An 18823-nucleotide genomic window follows, 5' to 3' on the forward strand; every position below is an offset into this window, starting at 1 on the left:
CATAAAATGATATTTTGGCTAAATTAAAGTAGAAACAACTCCAAGTTGAATTAATTACATACATTGCCTATGCCAAGTGAAGTAGACTTTACTTTGTTCATTGATTAATGTTAGTATGAAGCATGTTGCAGGGATGGTGGCTATTTTGATCTCTGCTGCAAGAAGTGCTATTCAAAAACATGAAACTGGTTTTATTTTCCTTATTTATTTGTCTCTAGAGCATCTCCATCTCATTTTGAGGACGTACTGGATTGTATATCAGGTACAAAACAAAGGCAGATTACAACTGCATTTAGAAAAGTGATGCATGTAGTATGCTGATACAAATTTGTGGGTGGGGCTTCTTACGATTTGGTGTTGGCTTATTAATTTTTTTATATTTGCCTTTAAGATAAACATAAATAACTGCAACTGTAAAGTTCTGTATTTGTTAATGGGCAATAGTTTTTTCAGGTCATGATGACATGCATAATGTGTGTATCTTATTACTAATAATTCAGTCCCTATATAATTCTCGTCATTTCACTACACTGAGTTTTTTGATAAATTGTAAAAAATTAGAAACTCAAATTTGCGATTTTTGCATTTTTTCCCCAAAAAAACCCAGCATAATTCAAAGAAAAATTGCATCACATTTTTCCGTTCATTTTAAATGAGGCTGAAAATCCTGAATGTTTTCATGAACAGTGAAAATAAATATTTAAACAAAGTTTAGAGACAATTTCTATTGATGACTCCCCATAATGAAATTGTATTCATATTACAGTAGTTCATATAAAACAGTAAAGCAATATTTCAAATAACTGTGTCCTGATAGCTACTTACAAATATATGTTGTATTGGTGCTCGTTGTGATCCATGTTTACAAACCAAATGTATGTGCAATGCAAAGTTAATGTTTAATGCCCCAGAATACATAGCAATACAGTATAAAGGCAGTGTCAACTTAATGTTTAATGATGCCAGAAGATTAGGCAGTATAAATATAGAACCAGATCCATGATTAAAGCCCCATAATACATAGCAATGAAGTGACAACATCATATTTAATCTTTCAGAACAATAGTATTTAGATGTAGTGCCAACTACTGCCTAAATCATCCAGAATGCAAAGCATTCTCTTAGTCCATTCCAGTGCTTCCCACATGCCCTTAAAGGACCAGTAACAGCAAAAAATTTTTTAAAAAATTCGTTAGTATGCTACAGAAAAAAAGACATCAACACATATTAAACTTTAATGTGTCTAAGTCTTTATAAAGAAATAACTTACCGAAACTCCTCTTCAGAAAAGTGATCCATCGTGTGGCGCTCCATTTCTCCTGCCTTCCTTATTGGAGATAGCCAGGAAAGAGAAATCGAGTGCCGCACAATGGATCGTCACCCTGTCGCCATTTCTGAAAAAGCAGAGTTTCGGTAAGTTATTTCTTAATAAAGACTTATCAATTTAAAAGTTTAATATGTGTTGGCGTCTTTTTTTTATAGCATACTAACAATTTTTTAGAAAATTTTTGCTGTTACCGGTCCTTTAATCCCGCTCTTTCGTTCTTTGTTATTTTATATTCTTTTTATCTTTCCCATCCCAAAATGGTTGCTTGCCCATTGAAGGGTTTTTCACCTTTAAAGGGATTCTGTCATGATTTTTATGGTGTCATTTTTTTATTCCTAAATTACATTGTGTAAACTGCAAATAATTCACCCTACCATGTAAAATTCATTTCTAGCCCAAGTGTATTTTTTTTTTTTGTTGTATTATTGGTGTGTAGGCAGCAATATCAGGTCATTTTGCCTGGTCATGTGCTTTCAAAAAGAGCCAGTGCTGCACTACACTGAACTGCTTTCTGACAGGCTATTGTTTCTCCAACTTAATGAAAATGAAGGTGTCGCAGTGGGACCTACATTTTTACTATTGAGTGCTTTTCTTATATGTACCAGAGAGCTGTTATCTGGATACCTTCCCAGGAGATATCACTCCAACTTGCAATGCAGCAGTAAAGAATGACGTGATGAAGTTTATCAGAGCACAAGTCACATGACTGGGACAATAGGTCTAGCCCCATGTCAAATTTCAAAATTAAATATTAAAAAATCAGTTTGCTCTTTTGAAAAAAGGATTTCAGTGCAGAAGTCTGCTGGAGTCAGCACTATTAACTGATGCACTTTGAGAAAAAAAATGTTTTCCCATGACAGTATCCTTTTACGTTAACTTTTAGTAAATTATAGAATGGCTAATTCTTTTCAACTGGCCTTCATTTTTTCCTTTTTTACAGTTTTTAAATTATTTGCCTTTTTCTTCTCTTTCCAGCTTACAAATATTACTACTTTTTATTACTCATCTTTCTATTCAAGCCTCTCCTATTCAATTTCCATTATTTTATTCAAATCAATACATAGTTGCTAGGGTAATTTGGATCCTAGCAACCAGATTGCCAAAACTGCAAGCTACAGAGCTGCTGAATATAAAGCTAAATAACTCAAAAAACACAAATAATAAAAAAAAAACAACTGCAAATTGTCTCAGAATATATCTCTCTCTACATCATTCTGTAAGTTAATTTAAATGTAAACAACTCCTTTAATTAAAGAATGACAAAGGGACTGTCAGGGTCAGTTTTTCACATCTTCTCTGCATCTTTAATATTTTCCCTTGTTCTTCAAATCACTGATACTACTATTCTGCACCTCTCATCTTTAAGATACATTTTAATACATTATAGAATAGCTACAAATGCATTGTTATTGCTACTTTTTATTACTTTTCATTCTATTCAGACCTTCCCCTATTCATATTCCAGTCTCTTATTCAAATCAATGTATGGTTGCTAGGATTACGTTTAGGCAACAAGAATGCAGAAACTGCACATGGGAGAGCTGCTGAATAAAAAGCTAAAGAATTCAAAAAACACAAATTATAAACAATGAAAAAAGTTGTAAATTGTCTCAAAATATCACTCTGTATATCATACTAAAAGTTAATAAAAAGGTGAACAAGCCCTTTAATATATCAGTATTGTTTTAAATTTTTTTTAACTCTTCTGCTTCACCAACTTTCCTCCCTCTCTTATTATCTATGTCATATTCTATTTCTCTAAATTTGTGAATTTACATCTCACCCCCTAATTTTTTCTAAAGATTTCTGGCCTCTCCTTGTCCCCACACCAGAAACCAATGGGTACTGTTTGTTATTGCTAACAAGCAGCACTGGATTTCCAAATAGGAAAGGCTAGGCGTCTCCTGCACCCCCTACTCCAGGCGTGCGTGTGTGCACTCGCAAACCGATGTGTGTGCAAGCTCTATAACCATAGTGCGTGCACACGCAAGATACCACCTTGCGTGCCCCCTACCCCCAGCTCACATTCAAACTCACCGTGCTGCTTCCACTAAACAGGAAACTCCACTCTGGGTTTCTTGTAGGAACCTGGAAATGTGGATGCGGTTGGGCACCATGCCGCCTCTACCAATGTGCTGCCCTAGGCCTTGCAACAAATCCGGGCCTGCTAACAAGTATAGATATGAGATTTATTATCCAAAATGCATGGAACCTGGGGTTTTCCAGATAAGGGATCTTTCTGTAATTTGGATCACCATATCCTAAGTCTGCTATTCAACATTTAAACAACCTGTACTTTGGGTTCAGCTTTATACAAGGAAGATATAAAATACATTGTACAGTACATCCAGTCTGCATAATTTATACATTTCCACGTCCCTGTACAATTTTTAGTAGTCCTGTGCAAAATACAATGATACATGCAGATTTTAAGGAATGCCGTTACTTCATTTATGTTACTTCATTACAAAAACTGTCTTGCAACATCAGTAATAACCTCCTATCTCCTATAAAAATATAAGTATCTTATAGGGCTCAGATGTAGTGAGTAACTTGATCTTTTCCCTGCAATGACTTGCGTCCAGACATATCTTACTTATATTCAGCAAAGTGGCCACATAGTGATCCTGCAGAAATTATAAAGCATGAAAAACTGCAGTATGCAAGGCAAGCCAATTCTGATACCAGACAAAATACCAACAGCCATAACCCCAAAAACACTACAAAAGTGCCAGTGATTTTCTTTAATATTATGATCATACTGGTATAGCCCCAAAGCATGTATTTAAAAATAGCGTTGTAGTATTGCAAGTTTTACATTCACATTTAGTAGGTTTCATACTAAGGCTTCCACTAGCTTATAGCAGTGTAAATATACATATTTAATTCTTTCTGATTGGTTTCCAAGCTATATGTACTGCACCAAGTAACTACAAATGTTTCAGGCAAATGTATAAGCATGCTATAATATGCCAGCTCCCCTTTCAATGTCCTGAATGTGTGGTTGCTGTATAAATAAATGATGATAATAATATTGTATTTGCAAAGCATCAATCTTTTTGACCTTAACAGCTGATGTAGCTTTTTTTTCCTCTGGAGTATTTTTATCCACTCTCTTAATCATCATAATCCTCGCTAAGCAAACCAGCAGCAAAGCTTTGGAGAGATCATGATGAAAATACTATTTACAGAGAAATCCAGGATTTTTAATTGTAACTAGTACAATTATTACTCTGACATATTTTTTCCACTCTGTTAATCATTATAATCCTCGCTAAGCAAACCAGCAGCAAAGCTTTGGAGAGATCATGTTGAAAATACTAGTTACAGAGAAATCCAGGATTTTTAATTATTCAGTTCTCTTTTAATTCTCTAATTGCAAGTTTGTCCATTTGATTAGCATCGTGGTACTTATATCTTGCTATTGCCTGTATCAGCAGGAGTTAAACAGGGCAGGGCTTAGGATACAAGCACAGGGTAGATGCAGCTGAAACAGTAAAGTAAGCCTCACGGATTCTTCTACTGTTGCTAGAAACTGCACAAATTGTCTCTCTGTATTTCAGGCTCATGATATTCTCAGTCACCGTAAACTGATCTATGGAAGCCAGTCTCTGCAACTGATACCAAAAAGAAGTCTTCTTGAATATGATCCTCTCTGCTCATTTTCTCTCCTTTTCTATTTCGGTGTATTTCATCAACTCTGGTAAGTGCACTTTAGAAGTGTGTACAATTATTTAAGCATGTTTGCCTTGTTGAATGGGAAGGATTGTGATCAGCGTGTAACTGTTTAGATGCCAGCTGGCTCTTTTTGTTTGAGTATCAGAATGTTAAAGTGCACTGCAGTGCTCAAGTAGGTTCTGTAGGGAGTTTAGTTCACATTTAAAATGTTAGAATGGTTTGAAATAATACATTATAAAATTGTAAGTTTGTTGTTATATATAGATGTCTGAAGTAAAGGTATATTTCAGCAACAACAAGGTGGTTATGCACTGTAATTGTATATAGGAAAAGTAGGGATTGTCCCTTCTCAGAAAAAAGTATTTTCTCTTTCCTGATAGATTGATCGGTGGTTTTGCAGCATTAATTGTCTTTGTTTGTAGTTAGATTTCTTAAAACACATGATTTCAAGGGAAAAAATATTTTGGGGAGTGAAAACATAATTGAATGTACCAGATGCTTTTGTATAGTAGCATCTGCAACAATGGCTAACAGAAGTAGCATGGGCACGGTACAATGTCACTACAATCTGTACCTTTTTTATACACCAAGTAGCACTGACTTAGGGTAAGCATGCAGCATACCCAAATTACACTCATAAACCTGTTAATTCCGTAGTTTTTCACTGAGTTGTTGCTTTATAGAACATTATAGAACATTAAGGGGCAGATTTATCAAAGGTCGAAGTGAAGATTTCAATTTCAAATTCGAATTTTCCTGTTTTTTTAAGTGGAATTCGACTAGGGAATAGTTCAAATTCAATTTGAGTTTTTAAAAAAATTTAAATTGGATTTTTGAAATGTATCATGTACTGGCACTTCGAATTCGACTACTCGCCACCTTAAACCTGCCGAATTGCTGTATTAGCCTATGGGGGATGTCCTGGGATCAATTTGGACTTGTTTGCAGCCTTCCTGAAAATCAAGTTTTTTTGGAGAACAAACTTGAATCAAATTTGAATTTGATTCGAGTTTGCAGGTCGATCCCATTCACCCGAGATTGAAAAATGTGAATTTTTTTAAAAAAATTTTGACTGCTCGTTTATTTTCAAAATTTTGAGTTCATGGGAGTTTTTATAAACTCCCATGAACTCTAAATTCAACCCTTGATAAATCTGCCCCTAAAAGTTATATGGGGGAATGAAATAAAAGTCGGTAACGGAAAAAATATTTGCAATGTGAAAAGTTATGCCTCTGTGCGAACAAATTTGCCTTTGTGCGAATTTAATATAGCTTTTGCGACCCCGGAAACTGTTTAGCGACCACTTCTGACAGTGGAAGAAAGTTTGCGAATTTTATAGTTAGCGCCAGTGTGCAATGAATCTAATAAAACGTCTTACTGAAAAAGTTGTCATGTTTGCTCCAAAAGTTTACGACACCTTCAAGCACTTCTTCAAAGTGGGCAATGCGCAAATAAAATTCGCAATGTAATAACAGTTTAAGGAAGAGTATTACATTGCGAAATAAGACTTTTTATTCTTATTTGTGCTAATTGTTTTGCTCTTTGCGACGTTTATTACATTCCCCCAATTATATTTTAATTCAGTGGACATATCTATATTTATAAATTCAAATATGATAAGGTACTCTCTACTACATGATGATTTAGTAGGGGGAATATTTATAATTTATAATGTGCAAGAATTAACCTATCATAAGTTATTATTTACAGGTTAAAAACATAATTTACCAGTCCAACTATTCAAATCAGATAATTCCTTACAAGTTTATTATTTACGGATGTGAGAACAGATGCCCTGCTAGCACCTTTACAATCACACAACTCTCAGTACCTTCACTTTCAGTTACTAATGGGACTACTGAGCACTGGGGCTATAATTTAGTGCTGTAGTAATGTAATTATTCATGTTTATAATGAGCCACAAAAAGTCTCCAATATGAATCAATGGACGTCTGGAAATGGCTGTATTATAAGCACTGATAGTTCATTAACAAAGAGAGAGAAGTGAGTATTGTCTATCCTGTCAACGCTGATGTTTTATTTGTGATCCGCAATCCTGCTGGTGATTTACAGGTGTGGGCTCCCTTACCTGGAAACTCATTATCCATTAATATCAATATGTTTATGAATCACTAATGCGTTTCGATGTTGGTTTGTTTTGTTATAACATGCTTTCTCAATTAAAAAAAATGCTTCATATTCTGTTTATCTGCATTTGATTGCGCCAATTCAGTGCCTGCGAACTTGATAATCATATAGCATGCCCATACCGAAGCCGTGTCAGTATTGGTATGATTGCTGTCTTTTCAATGCAGGCATAACATAAGGAAGTCAATAGTTAGTCTAATTTCAGAATTCAAGCAAGCTGTTTTTTTAATTTGTATTTTTTTCTGCACAATTATGTTTTGTCACCATAAAAAACACTAGATCACTGCAAAAAAACTTGACTGTGTTACACATTTAGCTTTATTCTAGAGAAGCGATAAAACTTTTAAAGAGCAGCAAATCAAAAGACAGAATTTTCAGTGCTCTTGCTATGTTTCTATCTCTTCTAAGAAGATTTTCAATAAGCTGTACTAAAATCCTTATGAAAAAATCCAGTAGCACTCTGGTAGTGTTGCAAAAATCTTCAGTGATTTATTAGCCCATATACAAACACACAAAGGGCAACGTTTCGGGCCCTACTGGACCCTTTATCAAGCCTAATGTGATTACTTTCTCTTGAGACATATAGTGTTACAGGGGTGTGGTTACATCAATCTCCTCCCTTCAGTGATTCCATTGGTTAATCAGATTTATTCATCAATTAACCCTTAGTTCACAGTTCCAAAAATGAGTCCATATTCAGTCTGTTAATGAACAGTGTTAAAAAGTGAATATAATAATAAATACTGATCTTATATTACCTGAGACGCTGTCACGATTTATATTGCACTGGCTACCCAGTCCAATCTTGAGACTCATACCTTTGCGCACATTACGCAACCAGTACTCAGTATTCATTGTAGATCAGTTAATAACCTTAAAGGGAAAAAGAAATAAAAAGAGAGATTTTGTGAGTATCATAGACAATATAGTAACAATCAAACATTAAAAACATTGTGTGTATAGTTTCCCACTTACTTAAAAATGAACATTGCTGGGGTGTAATCTCTATTCAACCCCTGTGGCCATATCGTGTCCAAAGTTTTATCCAGTACATTTCACGATGCTTTAGTTGTAATAACCTATTGCCACCCCTTCTTGGAATCTTCACTGTGTCAATGACTTGAAATTTTAGTTGACTTACAGTATGTCTTGCCTGATGGAAGTGTTGGGGGACCGGCAATGTTGTTATTGCCCTACGGATCGTGGATTTGTGTTTTGAGATGCGATCTTTAATTTTTTGGGTGGTCTCTCCCACATAAATTAAACCACATGGACATTTCAATAAGTATATTACATATGTTGAATCACATGTGAAAAAATTCTTTATTGGGTATTTTTTACCAGTATGCGGATGGCAAAAGTGATTTCCTTTTATCACTGAATTACATTGTGTACAACCTAGACATGGGAAAGTACCGTATTTTGGACTCTGTAAAAAACGTTGTTTATATTCTTTTTGAGGTCCTATATCCGCTTTTACTAATTTATCACATATATTATTTCCCCTTTTGTATGCAATAAGTGGTGGCTCACTGAATTGTGGTATATGCGTCAGACAATTTTGTAATAAGTGCCAATGTTTTTGGACAATATTAGACACGTCTACTTGCTGTTGTATATTTACTAACGAAGACCATCCGTTGTTCCTCTTTTTTAGTATTAGTGTCCCGTTTTAAGGGGGGATCTTTATATTTATCTTTGACTTTGTTCAAGCCTTCCTCTAGTATTCCATTGGGATAACCCCTCTGTGAAAAACATTCCGTCATTTGTGCAAGTCGTGTCCTACAGACCTCTGTGTCACTGACAATACGTTTAACCCTTGTATATTGTGTAGAGGGCAAAGATTTCTCTTTTTTTTTCGGGTGAAAACTTTGATAGTGGAGTAGGTTATTTTTATCTGTTTCTTTTCTATATAGATCTGATTCAAGTTTTACACCTTTTCGAGTTAGTCTCACATCAAGAAAATTCAGTGTCTCTGTACTGGATGTGCCTGTAAATTTCAAGTTCGCTTCCATATGATTGATGTAGTCATGAAACAATTGCAAACTCATTTGATCACCATCCCATAACATGAATATATCATCAATATAGCGTAGATATAATAAACAATGTCTCTGAAACAATGGGTGTGAGTAAATACATTTTTCTTCCATGAATGCCATATATAGGTTGGCATATGTGGGTGCCATTGCTACCCATAGCAGTGCCACGCTGCTGTATATAGTAATCATCCCCAAACAGGAAGTAGTTCTGATGTAGAACTATTTCTAATAGATCAAGTAAAAACAGTTGTGTGTTTGTATATGGGCTAATAAATCACTGAAGATTTTTGCAACACTACCAGAGTGCTACTGCAGGCAAGGGTCTTCCGGTTTTGCACCTGGACCTGCACAGGTGAATACAAGAGGGTAGAGCACTCCTAACAATTTGCTATGTACTAAAATCCTTAATCATGGTTTATATTTGTTATACAAACACGCTGCCATATGTTCTAGCAGGCTCTTTCAAGGGTCAAGGGGAAGAGTGTGGTTAATGAGCTGCTATGTGGAATAAAAGCAAGAGAATCAGAAGAATATGGGTAAAATAAAAATGGGTGGAAGTCGGTGGAACCAGTTTTTTCAGTGTTTCTGGTCCCGTGCTGGCTCCCACCTTCCATGCTTTACTGGCACACCTCCTGTAGTATTTTTTTCCAGGTGGCAACCCTACCTATAGGTTAATACTATGTCTCCTGATAGTGTGGAATATAATAAACTGTGGTATAGGAAAAAAAAGAATCAATACAATAAAAATAGCATTTGCAAATGTTTTTGCAAGATTTTTATCCATTCTTGTTTTGATATAACCATTTTACCATAGGCTGTTAATATACTTTCACCCCTAGTCTCTGGTTTACAATTTGAACATCAGCTCTTAAAGTAACGTGCCTTGTGGGATTTTATACATGTTATCTGAAGGAGTGCATGTAACTTTGGTGCTGGGAGGCAATTTACTGCCTGTTGCTTGAAGGCTGAAATGCCCCTAGGTGTAGATATAAATATTTAACATTCATACAGCTCTGAAAGTAGGTGCAACTGGAATTTTCAACAAAGCTACAACCTTTCTATTATCTATGGATCACTGAGTGTGTACAGATGATGCAGTGCACAATACAGTTACTAATGCATTTTATCACTTCATTGCCTTTTTATGCATACACTGTGGATGCCTTATTAGCATTATTACTTGCATTTAAACTAGAAGGTTTGATGGACAAATGACACAGAACCAATAATCCAAGAAAATGCAATATCTGAAGTGGTGGGTTTCATGAAGAAATAAAATGCTATAAAAGTAAAAACATATGTATACACAAAAATAGAAATAAAGGCCCACTCACTTCAATGCTTCTGCAAAAATTCAATGTATTTTCTTTTTATTTCTGGTAATATCTCAGTAAAGCCCCTTCATCACGTGCTACTTACAAAATGTGTGAGGAAAAACATTTAAAGGGAAGGTCAACATACAACCCCATCCCTTGTGATTAAGTGATGACATCTTAACAATGATTGGCAGTTATCAGTGTATCTCTCCTCTTAATTTCCTCATTCTAAAGGATACAATGTACCTTAGTGCTACATTTGTCCATTGATCATATTAGTCCATAATTGCAGTCCTCCATGTTGTGATCCTTTTGTAATATCCAATGTGTCAGTGTATGTGCAAATATAAAACTGTGGAATAAAACATTCACATTCATATTTACAAGAACAGGTAATCACCTTCCCATAATTACAAGGTAAGGCTAGACACGTAATAATAAAAGTAAGAATAGCTCAATTCCTCTTTCTATCCCATGGGTGTTAAGGTATTTCATTTTTCAATCCACAGAACTTCCTGTTGTAAAAGTAGTCTGTCCCTATCTCCACCCTGTCTAGGAAATTTCACAACCTGTTGCACCAGCCACCTCAGTTGTTTACTGTTTTGGCCAAAGGTTTTAAAGTGTCTACTAACATGAGTGACATATTTCATTTTGTCCAGATCACAGTTATCAATTGCACTCCAATGCTCACCCATTAAAACATATGACACTATATTGAGCTTGCAGTTTCAAAGGACTATGTAGGCAACTAAATGTAATGCTATGCATAATCAAGCATATCACTGTACTTTCCAGTGGGATTTCGTCTTTGCTCTATGATGCGAACATATGATGCTATGTACAGTATATATTTGTAGTCTGTGTAAGTTCAACTGTTCCTTGGTATTGATGGGTTGGTTGTAACTTTTGTCTCAGGCTTGATAGGAAGTCCCTCTCTGATAACTCCCCATAGCCCTCCTATTGTGTGATCAAGAGGGCATAATAAGCAAGACAACACAGCATTACATTATTGAAAAGCAGGCAGTCAGAGAAGGAAATTATGTAATTATATATTGTATACATATACCCTGTGTTTCTTCATGGCCATTATAATAAAACTATGCTTGCAATGAAATGAAAGCAGGATTATCTGCATATTTTTGACATTAAGAGGGTTATGTACTAAAAAACACTGAGGGGCCTATTTATCATGCTGTGGAAAAGTGGAGTGAAGCATTACCAGTGATGTTGCCCAAAACAACCAATCAGCAATTAGATTTTAACAGTTAGAAAACAAATGCAATTATATGATTGGTCGCTATGAGCAACATCACCCGTAATGTTTCACTCCACTTTTTACACAGCATTATAAATAGAGCAGTAACCCATAGCAATCATTCAACACGTACTGTAGCATTTACTGGTCACCTGTTTAAATGCAAGCATCTTATTGGTTGCTATAGGTTACTGCTCCTGGGCAAACCTCGTCCCTTTAATTATATATGGGAGAAAGTATTCTAGCATTGTGCATATGCCCTGTGTCAAACAATGGGGGAGCATTTTGAAAAATGTAGCTTAAGTTTTCATATGTATATATCCTAAAACAAGAGTAGCTTTTAGTCATTGACTCTTTATGTAATAGGTAAAGTCCAATGGATAGCACTAAAGGTGAACTCAAGCTTGATAACTAGATTGGTAAATGTTTCCAGTTAAATATATTAAGCTTAACTTACTCATTGCTTAAGCAATAGCACTTACTTACTACTACTTTCTAAGCTTTTACTATAAAAATAACTAAATGTATATTTATGTATGTAGTAATATTATTTTTTATTATCTCCAGCTTTTGCAAAGATTCATCCATTAGCAGAAATAGAAGATGCGCTCCTTCGAAAACTATTTGCTGGTTACCAGAAATGGGTCAGGCCTGTTCTAAACCCAAACAGCACCATTAAAGTTAATTTTGGTTTAAAAATATCACAGCTTGTTGATGTGGTAAGTAATCATACATTCCTAAAATCAGCCAGAATAACTGTAATCACTTTAATGCAGTGGGGGGAGACTTACAGATGATTGTTAGTTCATTCCGCTTGAAAAGTGAACATGAATCCACCTTGCAGGATTTACTTAATGGTTCCTAAATCAGTTTAAATGGACCAGCTTGGAAGTCTGAAAGTCCAACAACCTTTGAATTTAAGTAATAAAGGTGAAAATAGGATAGCGTTACAAAAATAGTTTGGAGAGTGGCGGTATTTGTTTATTTAAAGATTATTGGTAATAACTGATGTTACACATACTGTATGTATAGATTTAGAAACAGTATGGGGTTATATACAATTTAAAAGTCACATAGATATAACAAATTCTTTATGTTGGGAGCTTTGTGAGATGGAGGCCTGGAAGATGTTTTCTATCAGATCAGTGTCAGACTGGGGTGTCAAGGGCCCACCAGATAACCTTAGACCGTGGGCCCACTTTCCAAACTATTATTCATCCTCTCTTCGCTCAACTTCTTTATTCTGCTAGGGGGTTATGTAATAAAAGGCACTAAGTTTGCCATGGGGCAGTAACCCATAGCAACCAATCAGCAGGTAGCATTTCCTGGTCACCTGTTTAAATGCAAAAGTAAAAGTTAGCAAGTAAACTGAGCTTGCCTTGACCAATGGAATCTGAAATTTCGGCTAAGTGGAGTGGAAATGTGTGTGTGTGTGTGTGTGTATCAGATTCTCACAAAAATATGGGAGAGTTGATGGTGGATATTGCCAGGTATACAAAACTTATTTGTTGTAAAATTAAGAATGCAACAAACACAAAATTATGTTGAATCACAACATGTTTTGCAAGATTTGGATTTGAACTATAAGCCAAACAGGATCTCACCAGTGTTGGACAATTGAGTTAAATGTGCTGCAATTTAACTTGCAAATTAAGACATATTGTAAGGGCTTACCCTGGTGGTCTAGCGGGGACTAGGGCCTGGCGGGGACACCAGCAGCCCTAGTCCTTTCGGTTCCTGCTCCGGCTTCTCTATGGCATGCGTGGCCGCACACTTCCTTGTTTCACGTGCCGGCCGCGTTACATCATCACGCCATCGGCGCCAAATTCAAATATTTAAAGGGGCCTCTGATCCAAACTTATTGCCTGTTTGTTAGGTTCCATTTCTGAGTTACTGGGTGCATTCTATTTGTATTCTGATTCCTATTTTGACCCTGCCTGCCTGACTTTGCTGACTTCTGTGATCCCGACCTCTGCCTGTTATCCGACTATTCTGAAATCCGTCATCCGACCCGTGCCTGGCTTGACTCTTCTGATCTGATCTTCTGATTTTGACCCTTGCCTGTCCGACTCTGCTTGTATTCTGCCCGCACCGACCCGGCCTGATTTGACTACGCTTTTGTCTGTTCCTTGAACTGTGACCTTTTGCCCAAAAAGACTTTGCTAACGATTGTTTCCCTCTGCTCGTCCAGAACCCTTAGCTTGGCACCTCTCTTAATAAGACCTGGCGGCATCCAATTAGCCGAGGGCTCCTCTTGAGGTGAAAGGCGGCTGTTAAAGGCGGAAGCAAGAGCCAAGACCAGGGAGCCTAGCATTGGTTCTGGATTTTGGGTACCGATCGTGATACATATTTAGTTTATTTGCCAGATCTTTTGTCTGGATTTGATATCCAATTGAATCCAAAATTAAATGAATTTGCTGTGTGTCTAAAAATTTACTGCATCTGGAAAACTATATAAGTGGAGTGGAAATGTGTGTGTGTGTGTGTGTCCACTTACCAATGCAAGGAGCATCACCTGTTATTAAATTTAGTATCTCAAAAGACTATCTACTACTCTCTTCCTATACACGTAATGTTCTTCTTGCAAGAACTCTTTGCACAATACTACCACATATGTCACTACTGGAAGTGAGTGAAACAATAAATACATCTGTCTAATGGCTTGAAAAATAACTGTATCCGGGTCAACACCATTTAGGCTGATGCAACGAACACAACTAATGCTTGGGTCTGTCTATATTTATTAATGCAGCTATTCTTTAGCAGATATTGAAGTTAACAATGCAAAGTCCCTACTGGGCAAGAACCCAACAGAGTTCAGGTACTTTCATTATAATAAAAATGCATAATGTTATCTGAAGGGGCCCTTAACATAAGTTATGGGAAATAGAGAAGGAGGCAACTTGTGAGGGAAGTATGAAAGGAAGAAGATGTAGCTTAAGGCAATATTTCCACTACTGAAAGATAAACTGTGTACTTTTCCATAGAGGTTTTTTGAGGCCTGGTGTAGTTCTCTGTTTCAGCAGACACAGAATGTACTCTTTGATGTTTAAGGTATGCTAGAAACAGCGACAGCAGCAAGTAGTAATATCCAAATGGTGATTCATACACATTTGAATGGGGTTCATACACGTTTTATTGGAAGGGCCTAAGTAATAGAAATACAGAAAATAATAATAAAGGCAGCACACAGGAGTGAACTATAAATCTATATACAATTATAATGAATGACTGATAGCAAGACTATGTTCAGTTAGTTAGAGAAATAATTTTCTGTTGGGGAAAACTTAAATTCAGACCCAAAGAGACACTTGCGTAGAGAAACAAATTTACCCAGACATTTGTGTAATACTGCTGGTCTGGCTATAACTTTGCTATGAGAAAACACACATGCTTCACTCCAGCCAGCAATTGAAACTACCCAGGAAGGTAATAATAATGGCATGCTGTGCAATAAAAATATTCTGCTATGTTATTTATGGGAGCTGTTGTTGCCAAACAGCATGGCAGCTGGGCTAACTAGGGCTTCCATGCCCATATGCTTCACTGAAACCTAGGGATGCACCAAATCCGCTATTTTGTGGTTTGGCCAAATCCTGAATCTTTCATTAAGGATTTGGCCAAATCCCAAACAATGTGCAAATCAGAGCAATAAAGGATTAAAAAGAACCACGCATGAGAAAACATCACAATTCTTATTCGAGTGTTGAAAAGTATGTAATTTTAAGGATTTGTATTTGGTTCGGCTAGGCACTTAGATTTGGCCTTTTTCAGCAGGATTCAGATTTGGTTAAACAAAATCTGAATCTCAAACTGAATCCTGGATTTGGTGCATCCCTACTGAAAACATGTAAATAAAAAATAAGCAAACCTTAGCACTAGTTATAAATTTAGCCTAGTTTGCCTTTAAAATTATAAACATTAAAAATGGGTTGACATTTAACATCTAATTTTCTACACAAACAAGGAATATACCTTAAATGTCTATAAAATAAAGGGAAGCATAGAAAATCCATTAAATTAGGTCACTTTTTTTTTTTACTGAAAAACAGCTGCGTGTGCAAAACAGCAGAGCTAAATTCTGTGCCACTTGCAGCTGGGCTGCCCTGAAAATTATTCACATCCGTCATCCCCACACATAAATATCTGTTAAGGACTGTGACTGGGCTTTTCGGGGCTTACAATCATACTTTCTGGTTTAAATTCTAATAGTTAGTTAGGCAAAAATGTAATCTATAAAGGCTGGAGTGAGCGGATGTCTTACATAACAGAACCCAACTTCCTGCTTTTCAGCTAACTCTGAGTTAGTCAGCAAATTTAAGGGGGGGGGGCATGGGACATAACTGTTTAGTATGTTTGCAATTGATCCTCAGCATGCTGGTCAGATTCAAAAGCAACAGTTAAGATCCATGTCCCTCCCCCTCTCAAGTCACTGATTGGTTACTGCCTGGTAACCAATCAGTGGAAACCAAGAGAGTAGTGTTCTGGCTTTTATTTTAGACATCCAGCCTATCTATTTACCCAGTTTTTATTTTTATACTGAACAATCCTTTTAAAACTGATGAACCTTATCATAGGTCAAGTTCGAATTGATCGAGTTATCGACTAAAAAACTTTGAATACCTAGAATTGATTGAGTTTTGGAACAAAAACCACAGTAAAAAACCCAAACATCATGAAGGCAAAAAACATTTTCAAGTGGTTCAAAGGACCTTTGCCGTTGACTTTAATTGGACCTTGACAGGTTTTAGATGGTGTATTTTCAGATTCAAGCTATTTCCAGGGTCAGGGTATAATAAATCTCTAAAAACTTAAGGCTTTTTTTATCCTGGAAAATTCGAGCTTTAGTGAAACTACCCTCGAAAAACTAAATTTTTTCTGGAAAAACACAACTCGACCTTTAATAAATAACGCCCTTAATTTTTTTCCCTGATTAAAGTTACTGTTATTTAACTAAATATTTTAACCCAACTCAACCCATGCATGTTAATGATATATTAAATGTTAAAGCATCTACCACTCAATGGAATATCCAGCTAAACTAACAGCAGTGAAAGTTTTTTAATAGTCATTGCTAAGATGCTACATTTCAATTAATCATGCCTTCTCATATTCTTGTCTTGGTGGGTAATGGCATTTTGATTGCAGATGATCTCCCAAAGAGGAATGTGTTGAATGTGTTGAATGTGTGAATGACTTGTCATGTGCCACATGTGCCAAGTCTGACTAGATACTGGAAAGAGTGTTTTGAATGCTAGTTGAATGCAGTTTTCCTTAAAAATCATGTATCCTAAAACACCACATGCCCTTCGACTCACAGCACATGTACTGTTTCATATGAATGAGACTAAATTTAAATGCTGATGGCAAACAGCTGCAGATAAGAGAGACCTGCAATATATCTGTGCTAGGCTTTTGCCTAAATAATGTGCAATGTGGTCAAATGGTCTTAAAGGACAAGGGAAGTTAAACTAAAGAAGTAGGCTAGAAATGTTGTACATTATGTTTTGGGCTTCAACCAAAGCTCTTTAGCATGGAAGAACTGTGCCTCCAAAGTTGCCCCAGTAGCTTCCCATCTTCTTTTCTGCTGATCCCTATTCATTTTTAGGGTTTAGTTCTCCTTTAAGTTTGCTATTTCTCTAGTAACGCTTAACAAACAATCAACAGCTAGTAGTTACTGCGCATCAGGACATCTGATTGGTTGCAATGGGTTACTAGACATGGTAAAAATATGGGTTGGAGACAGAAAAGGGAACTATAAGGGCCCATGACCCCCCATCCTTAGAGTGTGCACATCAAACAATCCCCACATAACCATTTCCTGCATTCTCATCAAGTGCTGTGGAGGGCAGGTGGAGCAGGTGTCCCTAATTTATTCTATATATAAAATATACACGAGTATACTTTTTTTAGCTTTGATAAATTCATGGCAACATGTACAGCAATAAGAAACAATTCCATTTTTTTTTACAACAGAATTACATTAACACTACTTATATTGTTTCTTTGTTTTGGCACAGTTTTCATAATGCAGATATAGGGGATGTCCACTCAAAACGTTTTTCTTTGCTTAGAAAATGCATTTCTAATCCTCTTTCGAAATTATATTATGTAAAAATGTTCAGTGATTTTGAAGATAGTTGTAGATACAATTGCAATTAAAAGCAGATGTGTCTGTTCTTTGCTATTGCCTTTTTAGTTTTACATACAGAATGTATCAGAAATAAACTCTCATCCAGTGAAGGCAAAAGTTATTACAGTTCCCCCCTAGCATCTTCTTTATAAAATCACATTGGTCAGGGGTGCTTTACTGTAGATTTTCTCACTGCCGTTTTCCCTGTGCTCATTCAAGCATCCCATTAAGAGGCAAAGAACGTTGTGTGCTCTGCATGCATGTGCACCTTCCCCCTGGTGGTACAGAGGATTGGGAGAAAATGGCAGCGAGACAATCTGCAGTAAAGTACCCCAGGTTGTAGCATTTTTTTAACATGAACCTGGGGGGAAAAACTGGAGTCTTTATTTCTGCTTTAAAGCACTCACAATCCTTTCCTGTACTGATTAGACATTCTTTTGATGCACAAATATCATCGACCATCATTTACAACAGCTTGAATTGACATATACATTCTTTTGCTTTTTGTCGTTAACAGGATGAGAAAAAACAGCTGATGACTACAAATGTATGGTTAAGGCAGGTAATCAGAAGTATGAATTTATTTTTTCTATTTTAAAAGGAATTGTTGCAGGTTAATGTAAAAGGGTAGCTGTGGTGCAAGATGAGTATACAAAAATGATTTGCTAGCCCTCTACGCCAAATTATTGTTTGAACTGAATTAGTAAAACTAAGACCGCACAAGGGCATAGTATTATTAATATGTATACACATTTCCTTTTTGTGCATTTGCATTTTTTGTATGAGAGCAGGCTTCAATTTTGCCTGTCTTCCTAAATGTATCCTCCATACATGGCACTGTCATTTCATTTAAAAGCCATTTCTTTATTTTTAAAATTTTATATTTATAGCGTGCCTAAATGTTATGCAGCCTGTTACAGATAT

The 18823-nt window shown here is 36.1% G+C and overlaps 1 protein-coding gene across 3 annotated transcripts in view; it reads left to right on the top strand.

The window, feature by feature from the left end:
• Positions 1–244: 244 nt before the first annotated feature.
• chrnb3.L (cholinergic receptor, nicotinic beta 3 L homeolog) overlaps positions 245–18823 on the top strand; it is a 30442-nt gene continuing 11863 nt past the window's right edge. Inside the window, exons 1-4 of one of the 3 annotated variants that reach the window (XM_041564045.1) lie at positions 245–262; positions 4891–5030; positions 12334–12485; positions 18417–18461. In XM_041564045.1, coding sequence (XP_041419979.1) covers positions 4973–5030; positions 12334–12485; positions 18417–18461 — 255 coding nt within the window. In that variant the 5' untranslated portion in view covers positions 245–262; positions 4891–4972. 3 annotated transcript variants of the gene reach the window in all.

Source organism: Xenopus laevis, chromosome 1L, assembly GCF_017654675.1.
Source record: "Xenopus laevis strain J_2021 chromosome 1L, Xenopus_laevis_v10.1, whole genome shotgun sequence".
Classification (NCBI taxonomy): domain Eukaryota; kingdom Metazoa; phylum Chordata; class Amphibia; order Anura; family Pipidae; genus Xenopus; species Xenopus laevis.